The sequence below is a fragment of the Lithobates pipiens genome, unplaced genomic scaffold, assembly GCF_037356315.1.
Source record: "Lithobates pipiens isolate NorthernLeopardFrog02 unplaced genomic scaffold, aLitPip1_a1.2 Scaffold_16, whole genome shotgun sequence".
Lineage (NCBI taxonomy): Eukaryota > Metazoa > Chordata > Amphibia > Anura > Ranidae > Lithobates > Lithobates pipiens.
The window spans coordinates 428,385,494-428,408,723 of NW_027507748.1; the positions used below are offsets into that span (position 1 = coordinate 428,385,494).

The 23,230-nt window shown below is 40.5% G+C and overlaps 1 protein-coding gene across 5 annotated transcripts in view; it reads left to right on the plus strand.

Moving 5' to 3' along the window:
• The window catches only part of DMD (dystrophin), a 3,436,004-nt gene that overhangs the window by 2,416,417 nt on the left and 996,357 nt on the right, over window positions 1–23,230 (plus strand). For all 5 annotated transcript variants that reach the window (XM_077482558.1, XM_077482560.1, XM_077482557.1 and 2 more), the window contains one exon: window positions 19,160–19,314. In XM_077482558.1, coding sequence (XP_077338684.1) covers window positions 19,160–19,314 — 155 coding nt within the window. The remainder of the gene's footprint in view (window positions 1–19,159; window positions 19,315–23,230) is intronic.

The following is a 23,230-nucleotide window of genomic DNA, read 5'->3' on the forward strand; positions in this document are numbered from 1 at the left end:
TAATGGTACCGCTTTTAGCACCTAAAATCCGAAATAATCGTACCGCCAGGGAGGTTAATTAAAAAAAGTGTATTTAAAAAAAAAAAAAAGTACATTTGTAAGACTGCTGCGCAAATACAGTGTGACAGAAAGTATTGCAACAACGGCATTTTATTCTCTAGGGTGTTACAAAAAATATGTATAATGTTTGGGGGCTCTAAGTAATTTTCAAGCAAAAAAATGTTTTTAACCTGTAAACGACACATCTAAAAAAAAGAGGCCTGGTCCTTAAGTGGTTAATAGTTTACAATCATTATTACAGGGACTTAAGTACATATGTATAAATCCTCTGCACAGCCATCTACGCAGACATCGCCAAAACTCATTAGAAACAGGTCACTATTACAGCTGTAAAGGTTATGGGAATAGTATATGCAGAGGATGTAATATTCCTTACATGATCTACCTGGCTAAACTACAAGTAGTCAACAAGGTCAAAAACATATTTCTTTGTCCGTACATAGCTCAATTCTGCAGAACCAAAATAGAGCCTTGAGGCAGAGCTCTTCATCACAAGATAAGAGCGAGCAAGAGTAACAGGTCACTTACTAAAATGGTTAAGGGATAAAGGAGTGACCCAAAGTTTTTCACGGTGCAGGTGTGTATTGAATAACTTCACATGCTTTAACCACTTGCTTACTGGGCACTTAAACCCCCCTCAGTCCCAGACCAATTTTCAGCTTTCAGCGCTGATGCACTTTAAATGACAATTGCGCGGGCATACAACACTGTACCCAAATGAAATTTTTATCATTTTTTTCCCACAAATAGAGCTTTCTTTTGGTGGTATTTAGTTACAGCTCGGAGTTTTATTTTTTGCTAAACAAACAAAAAAAGATGCAAAAAAAAAAATAAAAAATCATGTTTTAATAGTTTGTTATAAAATTTAGCAAACGGGTCATTTTTCTCCTTCATTGAAGTGCGCTGATAAGGCGGCACTGATAGGCTGCATTGGTGGGCACTGATGGGCTGCATTGGTGGGCACTGATAGGCTGCATTGGTGGGCACTGATAGGCTGCACTGGTGGGCACTGATAGGCATAGTTAAGGCGGCACTAATAGGCACAGATAAGGCGGCACCGATGGGCACAGATAAGGCGGCACTGATGGGCAAAGATGGGCACAGATAAGATGGCACGGATGGGTGGCACGGATAAGTGGCACGGATGGGTGGCACGGATGGGCACTGATAGGTACCACAGATAGATGGGACTGATGGGCACTGATAGGTGGCACTGATAGGTGGCTCTGATAGGTGGCACTGCTGGGCGGCACTGCTGGGCACTGATGGGCGGCACTGCTGGGCACTGATGGGCGGCACTGGGGTGCAGCACCTTTGAGGCAGATTGGGTGGCACTGTGGGTGGCACTGTGGGTGGCACTGTGGGTGGCACTGTGGGGTGGCACTGTGGGTGGCACTGTGGGTGGCACTGTGGGTGGCACTGTGGGCACTATGGGCACAGACGGGGGGCACTTACTTTTACTTTAGTTATACTTCAGGATGGCACTGCGGGAGGCAGGTGGGCACTGGCAGGTGGCATGTGGTGCCTTGCATTGCTGGCCGTGATCGGGACTGATGTCCCGATCACGGCCGCCGGTGATCGGCTTTTTTTTTTTCTCCTCGCGCTGTCAGCGCGAGGAGGAATAATAGCCGATTACCGGCTCCGTTCTATCACATGATCAGCTGTCATTGGCTGACAGCTGATCACGTGATAAGGGGTCGGGATCGACCCCTTACACGGATCGGTGATCAGGCGAGTCTCACGGACTCGCCGATCACAGAGCGCGCCGCGCGCGCCCCTCAGGGGGCGCGCAGGCCGCTCGTAACCGGGACGACGTCAATAGACGTAGTCCCGGAAATCTAGGTCCGCGCTAATGCCGTCATTCGGCAATAGCGCGGTACCCAAGTGGTTAAGTTACATTGTATGTATCATCTTAAGAGTCTGTAAATTAAAAAAGTGTTGCACAACTTTCAAAGAAATTATAACTTAACTTATAACTCACTCCCAGACTGAGAGTAATTCACCCTGTTTTGGCTAAGTGACAGCAATGACCTGCCAGCGTTTGTCTCTTTCAATACAAGACATATTTGACAATGTTTCATGTTAGTTAAGTCAGTGTGTGACCTGAATGCTATGGAGCAGCAATTTAAATTGTCATTCACTGCCTCCATCTTGCTGCTCATATTTGGAATGCTCTGAACCATTTGGCATTGCCGTTGTGTAAGCTCTTGGAATTGATGCTTGGGTGTCTCAACTAAGTTATAAACAATCCTTTTACTCTGTTTGGATGCAACAATAACTGCTCGATTTCTTCACACCTTTTTCATTCCTTTGCAGATGGTTCAATGTATAAAATATGTAACAAATATGAGATCTTTATTATTTAGGAATTTCCATCTTTTCAAAATGTTTTATTTTAAAAGAAAGCAATATACTCTACCCTGAAAACAGGATATATTATTACATCTAAATTACAGTATTTGCACTTGGTAAAAAAAAAAGAAGTTAATTAATTAAAAGAGTGGTCTGGATAAACTGTTTAGATAGGTACAGGAAATGATACACTGGGGATGATATTCTGGTTCTCTACCACCATGGCTTGGAGGTGAACCCTCTGTGTTCTACCACCATGGCTTGGAGGTGAACCCTGTGTGTTCTACACCATGGCTTGGAGGTGAACCCTCTGTGTTCTACCGCCATGGCTTGGAGGTGAACCCTGTGTGTTCTACACCATGGCTTGGAGGTGAACCCTGTGTGTTCAAGGTTTGCAATCTCGGCACATTAATGTAACCATAATTTAGTAGCTGTACTTTGAATTTAAGTCAACTGCTTTGGAAAGGTCAATAAAGGGGCTTTTGGATAAGCCAGTCCCGTCACTATAAAAAGGCAAGATCATAGCAGGAAAAACAAGAGTAGTGGTGCGCTGTACTGTGACAGGAAGTTTAGCCTGGAGGCTGGTAAGCTCTATAGGTACTAGAATAATATAGAGATGTTAGGTAATATATATGTCGTCACATAAGGCAAAAGATATGTATAAAACAATGTGCGTTTTTTTATGAGGGGGTAGTGAGGAACCCTCAACACTATAACGTTATAGCATCAAAGGTAAATTCAAGTGTTGATGCAAGAATATATATACGAAAAAACACACAATCAAAGTATTTAAAACAAGTGATTCCCAATGCGATTTGTTGTAGCTGTCAAAATCGCATAAAGTGCCAGTGCCAGAAAATAAACTAATAATCCGTGCAAAATTCCTCTACACCATAAAATTAGTTAAAACAATATAAATAAAGCAGTGAGCAAATTGATCATTCAACTGTGCAGAAAGTGGCAATTACAAAATAAAAATAAAACACATAAAGTGTCAGTGTTGAGGGAATAAATGCAAAATCCCTCTGAAACAATATGGAACTATGCACAATGCCTAGAACAGTATTGAAACTATGCAGAATATCAATGTGAAAAAATATAATATATCGGAAAATGTCCGTTACACTTGTGCAAGACCGATGGCGATTATGTCAAAAAATCGCATAAAGTGCTAGTGTTTAAATAATAATAACATGTGCACTATATTTAATAAAAACAATATAATTGGTGGTGGTAGTAGTGATGGTGGATATATCCCTCGTGGTCCTGTGTGGTCAGGGTATGGGTGTCCCCTTACCTTACAGCTGTAAGGTAACAGCGTATAATATGTATATCCTCGAGGTCCCTGGCGCTCTTTGTCCTTTGAGGTCCTGCTGTGGTGTCCCCAGATCCTGGCATCAGTATCCTGCCTATTGCGCTGTGTTGGTCCCTTTAAGTGGTAACTCAGCAGCATTCAGCGTGGGGGGTGCCTCAGCAATTGGTGCGTATATATAGGGTTAAAAAGATGTGGAGGAAGGAAGCCCCATAGTGTAGTAGTTTTGACCATAAAATATTTTTATTTAAGCAAACAATAGGGTACTCACAAACAAAGGAGATGTTTAAAACAGTGTATAAACAAGCATCAAGCTCGATTTGCGTTACTTTCGGTAGCTCTCGTCCCGACGCGTGTTCGTCACGGTCACGTGACTTCATTATTTAAGCACTAGCACTTTATGCGATTTTTTGACATAATCGCCACCGGTCTTGCACAAGTGTAACGGACATTTTCCGATATATTATATTTTTTCACCTTGATATTCTGCATAGTTTCAATACTGTTCTAGGCATTGTGCATAGTTCCATATTGTTTCAGAGGGATTTTGCATTTATTCCCTCAGCACTGACACTTTATGTGTTTTATTTTTATTTTATAATTGCCACTTTCTGCACAGTTGAATGATCAATTTGCTCACTGGTTTATTTATATTGTTTTAACTAATTTTATGGTGTAGAGGAATTTTGCACGGATTATTAGTCTATTTTCTGGCACTGGCACTTTATGCGATTTTGACAGCTACAACAAATCGCATTGGGAATCACTTGTTTTAAATACTTTGATTGTGTGTTTTTTCGTATATTCTTGCATCTACACTTGAATTTACCTTTGATGCTATAACGTTATAGTGTTGAGGGTTCCTCACTATCCCCTCATAAAAAACGCACATTGTTTTATACATATCTTTTGCCTTATGTGACGACATATATATAACCTAACATCTCTATATTATTCTAGTGCCTATAGAGCTTACCAGCCTACAGGCTAAACTTCCTGTCACAGTACAGCGCACCACTACTCTTGTTTTTTATTTTTTTCACTGGGGTTCAGGTACCCCACCACAGTGTGTGCAGCAGTACAACGTTCCTTGTTTCCCTGATTAGGCGCAGGAATAACTCCTTATACTTAAAGCGGAGGTCCACCCTAAAGTGGACCTTCCGCTCATTGGAATCCCCCCCCCCTCCGGCGCCACAATTGGCACCTTTCAGGGGGGAGGGGGTGCAGGTACCTGTACAGTACAGGTATCTGCAGCCACTTCCGGGATGGCTCTCTGCGAAAGGGGCGTAGATTACGCCCCTTTCCGAAAGTCTCCCGCTGCCTGCTGGGAAACACAAAGATCCCAGAGGCAGCGGGTCCATCCTTATTGCGCAGCGCGACTCGCGCATGCGCAGTAGGGAACGGGAAATGAAGCCGAAAGGCTCCACTTCCTGATTCCCATACCCAAGATGGCGGCGGCAGCACCCAAGAGACGATCGAGAGATCGGCTTCGGGTGCCGACATCGCGGGCACGCTGGACAGGTAAGTGTCACTTTTTTAAAAGTCAGCAGCTGCAGTATTTGTAGCTGCTGGCTTTTAAAAAAAAAAAAAACGCGGACTCCCAGCGGACTCCCTCTTTAAGATCATAGCAGGCATATTAGCAATGGGATTTAGCTGTGTTAGGACAGCAAATAGAAAAATTACATAGAAAGATATTTCTGTAGAGCTTGTAGGCACTGGTAGGCCTGTTGAAACAGATATAAACTCTTTGCTGGATGTCATGTAGGAAACAAAACACTGTGTATCACAGATAAATGGGGTACAAGGAAGGGAAGGTTTTTTTTGTATTATTTCATCTTTTGTTACACTGCAATGCTGCTTTACACTCTTTACAGCCTGCCCCTGTTTGCATGCATGATAGTGATGGCAGGCCGAGCATGTTTTTTTCATTGGTCATATTTCCTAATTTTGCTGGCTGTAATTGTTTTTTTAAGGTTGGTGACAATATTGGCATATGACTGGGTAATGTGCATCAGCATAGCAACTTGTATTTTCTTTTAGTAGAGCATGTGACAGCCACAAGATTGAGGAAGACAGGGCTAGTGTCATTAGAAATGAGTGAATGGGCCTGAGTTCAGTATGCAGGAGCATGAAATTCTCAAAACCCTGGACTTGGCTCTAAACTCCAATAAAGTCTATAGGAGGATTTTTTTCCTTTTTTTTAGGCCATTTTTAGGCTAATTTGAAAGCTATTGTTGAAAAAAAAGGCATGGGGAATAAAAAAGTCCCAAATCCCTGTGACATCATTGAACAAATATGGTCCTTATACATACAATTGGGCAGTGTCTTCACCTAAAACTCTCTACCCTTTTTTTATACTAGCCTGTCATTTGCGGGTGAGTGGCCTTTTGGAGGGGATAGTGTCAGTAGGTACTTTTTCTTTTGATGGGTCATTGGGCATTGTTCACTGTGATTTGCATGTATTTTTATCAGTGGACAAAGTGATTGATGTCAGTTTTACATGTGGGAATTTCTACTCACACTCAAATCATTTTTATTTTATTTTAGATTTACCAAATTTATATAATAGGAGAAAACACATATCTGGCCAATCACTCTGTATCCAATCAGGCAGGCCCTTACACTACATAGTTGATGACAGAGCTAAAGGAGATTGTACAATCAGATTGTATAGTGTATGGCCATCTTTATATACCTAAAATTACTAGTTGCGCTTTCAGTGCCATTATTTGTTAACAACACACCAAACACAGAAGCAAACACACATTTTGACATGTGAACAAAATAAATGATAAATGCTGCAAAATACACAGTAAAAAACACATGTAGCACCCTCTACCAGAAGGTAGGTGCTAGTAAGGGTTGGGTTATTTTACTAGGTTGTTCAGCACAGGCAAATTTAGGCAGGCCTATGCTGCAAGCTAGGCCTGTCTGTTTTGATCTGGGAGATGGGAGTGGTTAGAGTAGCAGGGGGTGTGACCACCTGTGCTCCAGTCTGAGGCACACCCCCTGCTTCCAGTGAAAATGTTCTGGAAGAGGAAGCTGGGCCTACAGCTGGAGTGGCAGACAGCACATGTGGGAGCCCTGACCAATCCCTAACTGGCATTGGCAGGGGGCTGGCCTCCTATATATACTGATGTTACATGCTGCTGGGGGTAGTAGTTGACTGGGTAACATGAGGAATGGAGTGCTAGGCAGCCACAGGAGCACACCACCATCTGGGGGGGAGTCGCGATTGCAGGAGGAGGCCTAGGGAGAACTGTGAGGGAACATTGCTTCCACATGCTCATTGGCAATGTCTCTGTCACCACACAGTTGGTGGCAGGGAACTCCTGGAGCAGAGGGACAGGAGAAGCTGTTGGAACTCATGGTCCGGACAAGTTCCTCATCAAGGACTCAGAGCTGGAAGGTCAGTGAGTGTTACCACAGTGGATGGCTGGAGGTGTCAGGGAATCTGGAAGGGACCTCTACTTCTATATGGTCACTAGCAGAGTCTTTATCATGCACAAGGTGGATAGTGATGAGTCCTGGATAAGAGAAGAGACTGTGGGAAGTGTCAAATCAGTGTGGCCAGCTGGCACATGGTTTGCAAGTTGGACCGGCTGGGAGCAGTCCATTACCTAGAAAGTAGACTTTAACCTACATGTAGCACAGCCCATTTAAATCAGCAGGCTTCCCTATGCGTGTCACAGGAAAAATGAGACACAAACTGTGCACTCCCACTATGCTAGATGTGAATGTGGCCTGAAAGTGGAATTGGTGCATTAACACAAGAACAATGAGGCTTCGTTCACATCTGTGTGTTTCCTTGCGTTTCAGAAATGTGCTGCACCAAAAATTGCAGCAACAAATGCACCAAGCTCCGCTCTAAAAAAAAAGTTCTGAAGCTTTTTAAGGGTGATTGCTGTGTGTAGGGTGGCCCATTCCATTCAGGTGGGTGGGCTGCCCTATGTGTGATGAGTGAAAATGCTCCAAAACACCTCCCCACCTCGCTATTAAAAAAAAACACATGTTCCCACTATGCAGAGTTGTGAACGGGGCTTGACAGCTGAGTGTTTCTGTTCATTCCCTTGTATGTACTTGTAAAGATGGCCATACACTATGCAATCTAATTGTATATTGTGTATTTAGTGAGAAGGGTGATCACTGATTGATTGCATTTCATTTAAAAAATGAGCAGCTGGGAAAGGGGGGGGGGGGTGGATGATGCAGGGTGTGTGCTAATGAGGTCGGCTGGTCAACTCCTTCCTGTGTCATGACCTCTAGTCTGTAAGAACGTAAGACAGAAGAAATAGATACAGTTTTAATCTGTACAGTAAGGTAAGTGTCTGTAGATTTTATGGAAAGCTTTGATATTTTTGCAAAAAAAAGTACATGAATGCTATATTAATACATAGGGGAGCATGAATTTAGAAGAAAAAAAAAAAGGTGAACTTTGCCTTTAAGTCAAGTTATTTTTAGAATGAATACCACAGACAACACATACCCATCTCCTAGGCATGTTGTTTTAAAAGTTGGTGTTTTTTCCAAGTTACTCTTGTGACATCAAAGTCACATTAAAAGGACCCTCACCCTGTTGTAAGGGATGGCAGTTCCCAGCTTCCCATGCTCTTTTTTGACAATAGCTTGACTATAAGCCCCAAAAATGAATTCATCTTAGCTATTTTTCCTTTATGGTGGAGATTTTCCATGCTTCATATGAGTTTAGTTGCCCTTCTCTGCACTCTCATCATTTCCCAAAAAATGTATTTGTGAATTGGTGCCCAAATCTGGACAGCATAGTGATGCTTTGTTTAGTGATATGATTATGTCTCTTTCTCTGGAATCTTTCTCTCTTTCAATTAAAGAAAGCATTTTGCTTGCTTTTAAACTGCAGCTTAGCATTGTATGCTATCATAAAGTCTATGATCTACCAGAACACACAGATCCTTCTCAGTTATCAACTCACTAGTTATACTCTCCCTAGAATGTATGATGCATGCATAAATTAACCTTGATCACCATTAAAGTAGAATTACAGTTTTGATTTGACTTTAGATAGTTTGTTTGGGCTAAGCTTGCCCCAACTATTTTCATTAAAACGCATTTGCATTGTATGCTGTATTATACAGTAGTTGCATTACCTACATTAGTAAGTAAGGGACACTGTGTTCAACAGCAGTATGGGCAGTTTCCTGCCAGCTGCTGGAACAAAATCAAGTAACCCTGAATGCTTCTCCACCATTCATTTTTTTAATATATTTGTATCATTGAATTCAAGGCTTCCTCTGAATGGCTGAGGTGGAAAGGTGGGTGACATCATGATTTCTACCTTGGTCAATTACAGTCATCCTGTAGGGACTTTATTCAACTATGTAGTTGGTGTCATCTACAAACACATAAACCTTAACTTCCCTGGCAGTATTCCCGAGTGTGACTTGGGGTGGATTTTCATTATCAAAAACGGTAACCCCGAGCCACACTCGGGATTGCATCACAGGATCCAGGCAAAGTTACTTACCTTGTCCCCAGGATCCTGCGATGTCCTACCTCTGTGTGTGCAAGCTGTCCTCCACCGGATCTATCACAGTGCGATGCTCCATTCCCTGTGAGCGTCACAACGGACGGGGACAGAGCTCGGCGCCAAATTCAAAAGGTTAAAAACACAGAACACATACAGTACACTGCAATCTTTTCGTTTTATATTATATATACTGTTCTTTCTGCCTAGAAACTTGAGAATGTCCATAGCAACCAAAAAGTGTCCCTTTATATCAAAAGTGATTTTAGACCAGCTAGAAAACAGTGATAATAAATTAGAATCATATTCAGAATTGAACGATAGGGATTTGTGGGTAATTTCGTAATCAAACACTGAAAGTAATGACAGCCACAATTCTGCAACTGAGCAAATTTCTGTGTTTTTGATTTGATTACATTATTGAATACATTTTATTATTATTATATTATTATTATTTATTATAATTATTTATAGTTGTTATAGTATAATTAATGATTTCATGTTTCAAACTTTATCATACCTGGGATGTCTACTAGACTCTGGTTTGGACAGATTTAAGTGAGTTATTTCTAAGAATTACAGGCCTACAATATAAAAGGTCAAATTTCCATGTGACACATTGTACCACCTTCAGCATCAAAAATCTGACATAATCATACCACCAGGGAGGTTAAACCTCCATTAATTCCTTAATAACCAGGTTAGAAATGCAGGGTCTTAACTCTGCACCTTGGGGTACATCAATTACAGACTAATAGCTGATCTCTACTCTTTAAATACAGTCTTTAAGCCTGTTTTCTCTCCTTTAACAGTAAGTAGAGCTTCTGCTTTATGCAGTCACAATAGATCCACTGGTGGAACTTATTACAAAATTGGCCTATAGGGATGTAAATTAAAAAAACCTTTCCATATAACATTCCTGTGTGTAGGGAACATGCCATTATGCTCAACAGACTCTTCCCATTCATTGCCAAGTATACTGAATCTAGTCACTATATCATGGCATTTCTTAAGGATCCAGGATAATTAGAAAAAAGTATAATAATACTATTATTATACAGGATTTATATAGCACCAACAGTTTGCGCAGCACTTTACAACATGAGAGCAGACATACAGTTATGCCCTGTACACACATTCAGGCTTTCCAACAGAAAACGTGCAATCGGATCGTGTTGTCGGAAAATCCAATCATGTGTGGGCTCCATCAGACTTTTTCTGTTGGAATTTCTGACACACAAAGTTTGAGTGCTGGTTCTAAAATTTTCCGACAACAAAATCCGATCGTTTAAATTCCAATCGTGTGTAGACAATTCAGATGGACAAAGTGCCACACATGCTCAGAATAAATTACGAGACGAAAGCTATTGGCTACTGCCACCTTTATAGTCCTGTCATACGGGATTTATGTCACCTCGTTCTATTTTCCGACAACTTTGTGAGACCGTGTGTATGCAAGACAAGTTCAGGCCAAAATCCTTCAGAAAAAATCCAACTGATTTTGTCACCGCAATGTCCGACCACGTGTACAGGGCATAACAGTACAATTTAATACAGGAGGAATCAGAGGGCCCTACCCGTTAGAGCTTACAATCTAATGTTTCAAGCCAGTCCATGTTCATTTTATATGATAGATCTCTCTTCAGCGAGTGACTAAATTGAAATAACTAGGCACTGAAATTCAACTTTCTATATGCCATGGCTTTAAATACTAATTTACCATTAAATAATTTAACATGTGAGGCCAGAGGCAATTAAAATGTCATAGCATTTGGGAATAGTGTGTTGAATCTCCTTCTACTATGAATGCAATACATAACACCCAAAGCAAAGTTGCTAGTTGAAACAAATAGGTTTATTGTTTCGACTCAAAAGTTTTCCTTTTCTACTTATAAATTGAGTAGATTGAGATTGATTTGGGGGTCATCCTATACTGTATATATTATGCTGCAGAGTTTTTTTTATACTAGTATCGGTATCGGTGCAACCCTAATTGGAATATAAATTGAGTACATTTTTTTTTACTAAAAATAGCAGTATTTGAAGTCACTACTAAAAACTAAGTAGGATTTGGTAGTGTAGGTGCATACATTGAGGGTTTTGGACACTAGACCAAGTACTGCATTTGTTTTACACAGTACCATATGCTCTAGTCTTTTTGTTTGTGTTTAAGGCTGGATTCACACCTACTGTATGCATTTTTAGTGCTTTTTGCATTTAGCAGATTTGTACTACAGTCCATTCTCCATGGTTTCCTATGAAACACGTTCTGTTGTGCAAATCTGCAAAATGCAAAAAGCACTAAAAATGCATAGGTGTGAATCCAGCCTTAGGCATTATTAATACAAACTTGCAAATATTCAACTCATTCAAAACCAATTCATTTTTTTACCTCATATTTTCATGAAAATATCCAAAGAGTGCCACTTTTTTCACTGGAATATACATTTCTATACTGTATTGTCATATTTAACCACTATGTTGTAAGTAACCCAACTTTGAACTAAAAAATAATTAACACTTAAGAAATGATTTCTGAAGAATTTTTCTTGTCTTCACTTACGGAGTCTGTCTAGATGGCTTCAACTGATATATAGTTACATAATTACATAGTTAGGTTGAAAAAAGACACATGTCCATCCAGTTTAAACACAAAAAAAATCATCAATATCATACAATCCCATATACCCACTTCTATACCCACAGTTGACCCAGAGGAAGGCGAAAAACCCCAGCAGAGCATGATCCAATTTGCTAAAGCAGGGGAAAAAATTCCTTCCTGATCCCCTGAGAGGCAATCGGATTTTCCCCGGATCAACTTTACCTATAAATGTTAATACCCAGTTATATTATGTACATTTAGGAAATAATCCAGGCCTTTCTTAAAGCAATCTACTGAGCTTGCCAGACCCACCTCTGCAGGGAGTCTATTCCACATTTTCACAGCTCTTACTGTGAAGAAACCTTTCCGTATTTGGAGCTGAAATCTCTTTTCTTCTAGACGTAAAGAGTGCCCCCTTGTCCTCTTTATTGACTATAAAGTGAATAACTCAACACCAAGTTCACTATATGGACTCCTTATATATTTGTACATGTTGATCATATCCCCCCTTAATCTCCTCTCATCAAGAGTGAATAAATTCAGTTCCTCTAATCTTTCCTCATAGCTGAGCTCCTCCATGCCTCTTATCAGTTTGGTTGCCCTTCTCTGCACTTTCTACAGTTCCCCAATATCCTTTTTGAGAACTGGTGCCCAAAACTGAACTGCATATTCCAGATGAGGTCTTACTAATGATTTGAATAGGGGCAAAATGATATCTCTCTCTCTGGAGTCCATACCTCTCTTAATACAAGAAATAACTTTTCTCACTTTGGAAACCGCAGCTTGGCATTGCATGCTATTATTGAGCTTATGATCTACCAAAACCCCCAGATCCTCTTCCACTATGGATCCCCCAGTTGTACTCCCCCTAGTATGTATGATGCATGCATATTCTTAGCCCCCCCCCCAGTGCATAACTTCACATTTATCAACATTAAACCTCATCTGCCACATAGTCGCCCAATTAGACAAAGCATTGAGGTTGGCTTGTAAATTGGAGACATCCTGTAAGGACGTTATTCCCCTGCATAGCTTGGTGTCATCTGCAAAGACAGAAATGTTACTTTTGATCCCAGACCCAATATCATTTATAAAGATATGCAATGGCCCTTAGGAAACCAATAAACGGAGTAAAGTCATAGTGTTGGTTTAGTCATTTGGGGTCATCAAATCAGACAATGACTACCAATGTAGAATTTATTTTCTTCAAGAAGGTCCTTGAGCAGGATAATAATTGAAAATGGCTTGTATTATAATTGGCCTTTTTGCTATGAGTTGAAAATTTCCAACATATTTAATAGAACAGTTGCTAACATGATATATCCTTTTTTTCTCAAAAGCACTATGCATTTTTAATAGATAGGATTGTTCAATGTACCTGTCACCTGCATCTTTTGTTGTTACAATAAACTTATCTAGATAGGGTAAGTTGACGTATGCTTCATTTAATTTTAATATAATTATTATAATAAAACACAATGACATCTCCATAATTGATCGTTTTGCTGTGCTGGTTGTTCTTTGTAAATGTTATTCCATTTGGGAAATTTAACCATAATGAGACCCTAGAGAATGTGCTTAGACTCTTTAATTATGGCTCTAATTCTCATAACTTATCCTCTTTGTACCTATTACTATAATCATTTTTTATTGAAAATAAAAGTAGATTAGTATCAAGATAAGTATACATTACGTTAATCTTTGTAAAATCCATGATTACAAATTAATGACAAGAAAACAACTGACTCGGTTGGTGAGGGGAGAATGTAACAAAAGTCAGGTTTGATTACGGCATTGCAAATAATTAATTAATGTATATAGTGCTAACCTATTTCATGCCACATTTCAAAGAACACAGAATTATTCATATCAGCCCTGCTCCTGAAGCACATTTCTTTTTAAGAATCCTACCAGTGGTGCATGAAATTATCTAACATCCTCTACAGAAGACATGTGTACCGTTCCTCTAGTCAACCACCAGTCAGACAGAAATGAGCTATATTACAGTGGGAGGGGACCCAGCACCCACATCTAATATAAATGGATTCTTAACCACTTTACGACCAGCGCACACCGGTGTACGCCCATTTTTTGAAGAGGGATATCTCGGTAACGGCAGCAGCTGCTGCCACAACCGAGATATGCATCTCTTCAGGTGCCGGTCATGTGTACGATAATGGTGGTCTCTGCAGTGGGTTCGCCGCGAGATCACCGTTATCGGCAGCTGGAGAGGTGCCACCCCCCACCACTCTCCCATGCCCTCTGCCGCTTACCGTAGCTGTCGGTAGCGGCTGAGGCGATTGGGACCTGTCATAGCAGGGCGGAAGCGATGTCAAAACATCACTTCCGCCCATACCTCTTAAAGGCACATTTTTTTCAATGTAATTTTTTCATTTTTTTTATTGCATTTAAGTCCAAATATGAGATCTGAGGACTTTTTGACCCCAGATCTCATATTTAAGAGGACTGTCATGTTTTTTTTCTATTACAAGGGATGTTTACATTCCTTGCAATAGGAATAAAAGTGATCCATTTTTTTTTTTAGAACAGTGTAAAAATAAATAAAATCAAGTAAAATAAATGAGATTTTGTTTTTTAAAAACACCCAGTCCCCACGAGCTCGCTCACAGAAGCGAAAGCATATGTGAGTGGCGCCCGCATATGAAAACAGTAGTCAAACCACACATGTGAGGTATCAATGTGATCGGTAGAGGGAGAGCAATAATTCTAGCCCTAGACTTAAATGTCACTTATGGAGATCTTCAACAGTAAATGTTTGACGCCATTTCACGATCGGGTGCAATTTTGAAGTGTGACATGTTGGGTATCAATTTACTCAGTGTAACATTATCTTTCACAAAAAAGGGCTAATTTTACTGTTGTCTTATTTTTTTTATTCAAAAAAGTTAATTTTTTCCAAAAAATGGGCGCTTGTAAGACTGCTGCGCAAATACGGTGTGAAAAAAAGTATTGCAATGACCGCCATTTTGTTCTCTAGGATGTTAGAAAAAAAACAATATATCATGTTTGGGGGTTCCAAAAAAAACAGTTTTAAACATGTAAACACAGAGTCTGAAAAAGAGGCTCTGTCCTTAAGTGGTTAAGTGGATGTAGAGAAAGTAGTAGGATAAAACTGGACCAAACAGAGGAAACGCACATGAGGAGTCCACACTCTGATTCATTTTTATAGTCTAAAGTTGTTTAAAAATGGAGATGCCTATGTCATTCTATTGGACCTAGGGCTATTCCTAGATGTTTTTATTGTTATAATTATCATGATATAGTACCAACTGTTTGCGCAGCAGTTTACAAACATGAGCGCATACAGTACAGTTATAATAAAATTCAATACAGTAGGAATCAGAGAGCCCCGCTCCTTAGATTTTAAATTCTAACAGGGAGGGTCAAGGGCTACAAAAGGCAATAACTGTGGGGGGTGAGCTGATGGAGAAAATAAAAGTACATTTGTTAGGTGGAGGCAGGAAAGGGGTTTTCATGGATCTCCTAAAAGTGGACAGAGTAGGAGCTAGGGTCTTTGATAGGCTGGAAGAGATTAACAACTTCCCAACCAGCAGTTATATTGCGGCAAGTTGGCTCCCTTGAGCGAAACGACGTTACCTTGCGTCACTTCGCCCTTTGACTACTAGGGGGCACACCCGCGACTCACCACCAGAGCCGAAGCGAGTGCCCGGCCGGTGCGATAGCTTGTGACAGAGCAAGAACACAGATCCTGGTTCTCTAAGGGGAGAGGAGACAGATTGTGTGTTCATACAATGTATGAACACAGATTTCTCTCTCCTCCTAGTCAGTTCCAGCCCCGCCACAATTAGAACACACACTAGGGAACACAGTTAACCCCTTGATCCCCCTAGTGTTAACCCCTTCACTGCCAGTGGCATTTATACAGTGATCAGTGCATTTTTATAACACTGATCACTGTATAATTGTCATTGGTCCCAAAAATGTGTCAAAAGTGTCCGATGTGTCTGCTGCAATATCGCAGTCCTGATAAAATTTGCAGAGCATTACTAGTAAAAAGAAAAATAATAATAAAAATGCCACAAATCTAGCCCCTATTTTGTAGACGCTATAACTTTTGTGCAAACCAGTCAATGTATGCTTATTGCAATTTTTTTACCAAAAATATGTAGAAGAATACATACATTTTTATTTTATTTTTTTGGATATTTATTAGCAAAAAAGTAAAAGAAATTGTGTTTTTTTTTTCAAAATGGTCGCTCTTCTTTTGTTTATAGCATAAAAAATAAAAACCACAGCGGTGATCAAATACCACCAAAAGAAAGCTCAATTTGTGGGAAAAAAAGGTAATTGATTTTGTTTGGGTACAACATTGCACGACCACGCAATTGTCAGTTAAAGAGGAAGTAAACTCTCCCACTCTGATGCTTCTTTTCATTTAGTCCATTATAATACGTAATTATCAAACTATAGCCATTGTAATCCAGCCCAAATTGCATATTACTTACTGCTTAAAGAAACTTTAAAAAACTTTTTTCCAAGGGTTAGGCAGCACCATCTTAAGTATTGTTTTCTGAGTCCACAGTGGAGTGTATTTCCGCCCTTACATTGAGCACTCCCTGTACTGTTAACCAAGCCTCCTTCTCAATCCAATGTTTCTATGGCAACCCTGCTTCCCTGTTCATAGCTGACTTGTTTTATTTCATAGTATTTACTTGTGCCGATTGTCTAATGTTTGGCTTTGTCAGTCTTATTAGCTTCAACTGATAAAACTGCAGTAATGGCCAGGTTTACATTGCATGTGAGGTCACATAGTCACATGGGGCATAGGAGGAAGCGCTGAGTGATTCTGCAGCCTCCTGGGATATCAGTGGTGTGCCGTAGGAAGTCTGGGCATGCTTAGTGACATCAATCTAAAGGACAAAAAGGATTACAACAATACTAAGCAAGTAAGAAGATATCTACAAGTAGTGTTCATTAGGGTTTTTTATGCTGATTTACAGCGGACAAAGGTGTGGGGGAGAGTTTACAACCACTTTAAAGCGACACTGTGCCGTATCGCAAAAAATGCCCTGGTCATTGAGCAGCCAAATCTTCCTGAAAAGAAGAAGAGAAGTCCTGGAAAATGAGCATGGGAGGAGGTGACAAGGGAGGTAGATAACAGGAGATAACAGGAGGCCTTGGGAGGAAGGAAGAGAATGATTTGGTTGGTGTTTTGAGAGTAGGTTAGTGATGTAGCTGGGGCAGAGTTATGGATGGCTTTGCAAGTTGTTGTTAGTATTTTTAATTCAATGCGTTGGGTGAGCGGAAGCCAGGGTACATATGACAAAAAATATAATAAAGACTACATAGGGATTACACACATCATTGCAGCTCTGTGTTCATTATTGCATCATTGTATCTATGTATCAATTTTGACATGGTATCAGACTCTTGTAGTCCCTGTATAGCAGGACTGGAGTGGGAGAAGTAGAGCACAGTGAGCCAATAATATTCTTGTAGGAAGCATACTATGCAGAGATATCAGCTCATCACTGTGCTGTTTCTCCTTTCACTGGCTAGGGCAGGTCCAGGCTGACCTGGGCTCAGTAGAAGTGGGTTGAACGATGTTGGCCATCTGACTGAGGACATCTAGTGGAAGAAAAATGTGGGCTTTACTAGATTATCTTTTAATCACGTTTCTGTCTGCAGCTGCAGGGAAAGTCCCATGGAGAATTGTATGATCAGAACCATGGAGGGAAGGCCATAAGGGAGTGGGGGAGAAGCAAGAAAATGAAGGACACAATCTACAGCCACACCAAATGCAGAAACACAGTCCTCAGTGTAGATGGCAGAGCAGTAGAAGTAGCGGTGGGGGGATGGGTCAATTTTCAGCATCCGGGGTACCATTTTTTTTATCAGTTCAGCAACCATGAGCTTTTAGCAAAAGGAGAAAGGCAGCTGAAGTAAGGCATACTGACCTGTCCAGCTGGAAATATCTCTGTTCAGTTGTATGCCTTCATGGCAGCCGCAGTGAAAGGGTTAATCTGCAATTTATTTTACCATGGTATTCTTGGCTGGAGTTCTGCTTAAAGCCTTTGTATTTAAAGGTATATAAAACAATTGTGCCCTACTTCACTGCTAAAAAGTGTCTTTTTGTTTCTTAAATTTAGATAGATTTGACATTGGAAGCTCATGTATCAGAATGTAAAGTAAAATGTGGAGAAGTCACAAGACTGGAGAACAGCATGGTAAAATGGAGCAAAAATAGGAAAACTGTCTTACATTACAGAAAATGCTTTCTCCAGTTTCTCTGCATTAAACATAATAGATTTTCTATCACTTCCTTCACTGATGTATCTGTAGAAGAGGAAGTGGTGGTGAAAGTTTCCCAGTGGGAGACAGGTGACAAAAAATGATAGAATTTTGACCTTTTCCTATCCTTAATGAATAACTTCAAATTAAATCAGTCAGGTTACATAGTTGTTTTCCTTATAGCAAAGAAAACCTAAATGTCAAACTCTCACTGGGTACCATAGGCCAGAAGTTTTTGTTTTCCTTGTCTTTCTATTAGTTGTGTCTTTTAACCTCTAATTGTGCTATGCATGTCCCTTACAGCTTTGGAGGTTCTATACCATGACAATTGTACCGATAAAACCTGTTCTTTCTGCATAAAATACTTGAATAAGCTTACGGTACTGTATAATTGTTCCCCCTAATGATAGCGTCAGGATTTTCTTCTGCAGAATCATGTCAAACACCACCTCCTGATCATTATTGTAATCTACTTACATCTACTGAGCATTGTTATGATGTATTGGGATGGAATTTATTGTTGTTTAAGGGATTTAGGTCTGAAGCTAACTAATTATTTATTAGTTTATGTGATTATGAAAGCGATATTTAAAATCTCAGGACCAAAAATGCAGTTCTTTCATCAGCATTGTCAATGTAACTCTGCAATTAGAGTTCCTCTCCAGCAGATGGCACTAATTACACAACCATTTGGATGCATGTTACATTAATAAATTGAATGTGCAAGCCTTCATGGCTGTGATTCATTTCAACAATAGCTATAATCAATATACAAAATTATGAATAATATCCAGAATCAGCTATCTTTCTCTATAACAACTAACATAATTTTATGAGAAAAATGTTAAAAATCATTTTTAAGCATTTTTGCAAAGGCTGTGTATGGTATGCTTTGATTCAAGATACCATACAATATTTTTGTCTGTCTGCATTTTTTTTCTTATGATTTTCCAGTAGCTGTTTTGTGCAACTATTGATACAAATGTATTTTTCAGCCTAGTGTTTTCAACATTTTAATGGTATCTGATAACTGGACAAACAAATTGCTTTCTACCCACAGCAATTTTCCAAAGAACTTCGTCAGTGGCAGATAAATGTTGATGTGGCAAATGATTTGGCCTTCAAGCTTCTACGGGACTATTCTGCTGATGACACCAGAAAAGTGGAACTAATGAAAGACAACATTAATATTACATGGACAAAAATTAATAAAAGGTATTGTGTTTTCTCAGACATTTACATTTTAATGGTGGTCAATGAAAATTTGATGTGATTTTAAAAAGATGAAATGCATGGTGACATATTTCAGAGTGACAAAAACATACTGAACTAGAATACTAAAAGCATAGTAAAGACATAGTGGTATACTATCCATTCCTTAATATTTACCGTTAATTATATTATAGTTAATTGCTAATTAAAGTATCATGTTTTCAGTGCAAACATTGTGATCCTCTAACTGAAGGTTAGATTAAATTACAGGAAGCTTATCTCCCCCTTCAGCTGTGAATTTCCCATAGGCTAAAAGAGAAATTACTTGAATTTTCATGCAGTATTGCCTCTGGTGAGCATAGGTCATGTGATGTTCTTCCAAAGATTAGACATCTTCATACACAGTGAGCTAGTAGATAGGTGCCTATTTTCCAGAGAATTATGTTATTTTTTTTTTTTTAATGTTCCAGCTTCTATTACCAGCAGAGGTTTAATTTGCCAATTTCTTGTCTTGACTGAAGCTAATTCCGTTGGCTGGTGGGTGGATATGAGCGAACGATTATATTTGCTATCCTGTGGAGTTGACTTACTAAAGACAAATAGGCTCTTTACTTTGCAAGGGAAGTTACATCCTGCCTGGGACATTTCCCCCATAGTGTAGTGAATGTGATGAAATTTCCCTTTAAACACCCAATTATGCTCAAGGGATATACAAAAAATGTTTTTTTTTTGGTTGCGCATGATTGGATGATGGAAGTCAGCACAGCTTCACTCATTCACTAAGCTCTGGGGAGACTTTCCTTGCTAAATAAACAGTCATTTTGACTTTAGTAAATCAACCCCATTGCATCCATTATATGATTACATATATACTCACTGGCCACCTTATTAGGTAGACCTTTGCCTTCAAAACTGCCTTAATTCTTCATGGCCTAGATTCATCCAGGTGTTGGAAACATTGGATTGTGATCTGGTGACTGTGGAGGCTATTGGAATGCAGTGAACTCATGTTCAAGAAACCAGTGGTGAGATAATTTCAGCTTTGTGCATTATTCTGCTGGAAGTAGCCTTCAGAAGGTGGGTACACTGTAACACATAAAGGGATGGATATGATAAACAACAATACTCAGGTAGGCCGTGGCATTTAAACAATGCTCAATTGGTACCAAGGGGCTGAAAGTGTGCCAAAGAAAATATCCCCCACACCATTACACCACCACCAGCCTGAACCATAGATACAATGCAGGATGGATCCATGCTTTCGTGTTGTTTACGCAAAATTCTGACCCTACCATCTGAATGTTGCAGCTGAAATCGAGACTCATCAGACCAGGCAACGTTTTTCCAATCTTCTATTGTCCAATTTTGGTGAGCCTGTGCAAATTGTAGCCTCAGTTTCCTGTTCTTAGCTGACAGAAGTGGCACCCAGTGTGAACTTCTGTTGCCATAGCCCATGCACTTCAAGGTTCGATGTGTTGTGTGTTCAGAGATCGTATTTTGCATACCTTGGCTGTAACGAGTGGTTATTTGAGTTTGCTGTTGCCTTTCTATCATCTCCAACCAGTCTGCCCATTCTCCTCCGACCTCTGACATCAACAAGGAATTTTCTGCCACACAACTGCCACTCACTGGATATTTTCTCTTTTCTGGATCATTCTTTGTAAATCCTAGAGATGGTTGGAAGTGAAAATCCCAGTAGATCAGCAGTTTTTTAAATACTCAGACCAACCCGACTGGCAACAACAACCATGCCACGTTCAAAGTCACCTAAATCCCCTTACTTCCCCATTCTAATGCTCGGTTTGAACTTCAGCAAGTCTTCTTCGCCACGTTTAGATGCCTAAATGCATTGAGTTGCTGACATTTGATTAGCTGATTAGCAATTTGTGTTACCAAGCAATTGAACAGGTGTACCTAATAAAGTGGCCGGTGAGTACATGTGCCATATTTGTCAACATATACTATGTGCATGGCTAAACTTGCTAAGAACAGATCGCTTATCCCAGCTCAGGGTTATATTTGCAATGCCAACAGATATGGCCATAGATATCATAGCATGCATTACAGCATGCAAACTCCATTAGATAATATTAAGATATATTTAGAAGACACATATTCACAATTTTACCAGCTGTACATGGTAAGCAATGAATACAAGCAATATATGGTAGACATGGGCAATGAAATAAAAATCTTGTGAGATAAAGCTAAACCCCTTAATACATTAAGACCCCTTTCACACTGAGGCGCTTTACAGGCACTACAGCACTAAAAATAGCACCTGCATAGCACCTGTAAAGAGCCTCTCCTTTCTCTCCAGTGTGAATGCCCTCTGGCTTTCACACTGGAGCTGTACACTGACAGGACGCTCAAAAAAGTCCTGCGAGCAGCATCTTTGGAGCGGTGAAGGAGCAGAGTATACACTTCTCCTTCACCGCTCCTGCCAATCGAACTAAATGGGCACCGCTGCCAAACTTCCCTTTGCTGGTTGTTTTAACCCTTCCCGGGGTTTCACCTGCTAGCGGGGGCGGTTGTAAAGAGTCACTAAAAATAGTGCCACTTTACCGCTGATATGGCCGACGCCCCAGTGTGAAAGGAGCCTTTATGTATTTTTTTAAATGCAAGCTGTGAAAGTACCTGAATTTGACTTGGCAACAGTCTCACTGCAACAGCCTCACTGTAATCAGCACATGGAGCACCTCCCACATGGAGCACCTCCCACCTCCCAGGCCCCTGGTATGGCTAAGGAGGGAAACTCCATGCCAAAATTAAAAAAACAAACAGTGTCGGATTCCCCCAAAATCCATACCAGACTCTTATTGCATGTAGCCTAGCAGGTCAGGAAAGAGGGAGGACAAGCGAGCACCCCCTCTTGAACCATACCAGGCCACATGCCCTTATCCATGGGGGCGGGTGCTTTGGGGCACCTCCAAAGAACCTTGTCCCCATAAACATGCCGGCCGGATTAGTCATGGCCAGTGGTTGCGGGGGTCTGTGGGCGGGGGCTTATCAGAATATGAAAGCCCCCTTTAACAAGGGGGACCCCAAATCCCACCCCTCCGTGTGAATGGGTAGGGGTACTACCCCTACCCATTCACCAAAAAAGTGTCAAAAAGTAATAAACACAAGAGACACGTTTTTGACAATTCCTTTATTAAAAAATAAAAAAATATTGTCCCTCCATCATCAATTACAACGTCCGCCAGACCTGAAAAAAAAGCAAAAATGCCACAGCCTCCTGGGAGGCCTCCCGCCAAATGCCTGAATGCAACCAGGTGGCCCCCGCCTCTTACCTATATAAGAAAGAGAGACAGAGCAGACATTCGGCAGGAGGCCTCCCAGGGGGCTGGAGCATTTTTTTTGTTTAGTTTTTTTCAGGTAGACAGGCAGTGTGATTGTTTGTTTTTTACTGGCACTTTTTTTATTGGTTAGCTGCCAGCGGGGGAACCCCATTGGTTGTTAAGGACACCACAGCCGGATTCCCATCCACGCTCCTTAACAACCAGCTTTCACTGTGCCCTGTTTGGGCAAAGCAGAGCTCGGTGCATTGCAGGGTGTTCATCGGGCTGCACACCCAGCGAACACCCTGCAAATTTGTGTGTTTGGCATTTGGCCAAACAGGCAAATGTTCAGCCAAACTCATGCTCGGGCTGAACCGTTCGCTCATCCCTAAGTGTCACCAGAGCAAGAGGCAAGGGGGAGGCTTGCAGTGGGAAACCTGTTCCTGTGACAACTCTTGAAAATGTGAATTCTGTCCACCTTTTCACATTTCCACCCATTTCCTGTTGCAGTAAGGTAATGAGTAACCTAATAGGAGTTTTAACACTTACCCAAGTCTATCCAAAACTTAAAACTATGTTTTGGCTTCACATACACTTTAGGTTATCCAAGAAATTATATAATTTAATTGCCAGTTTTC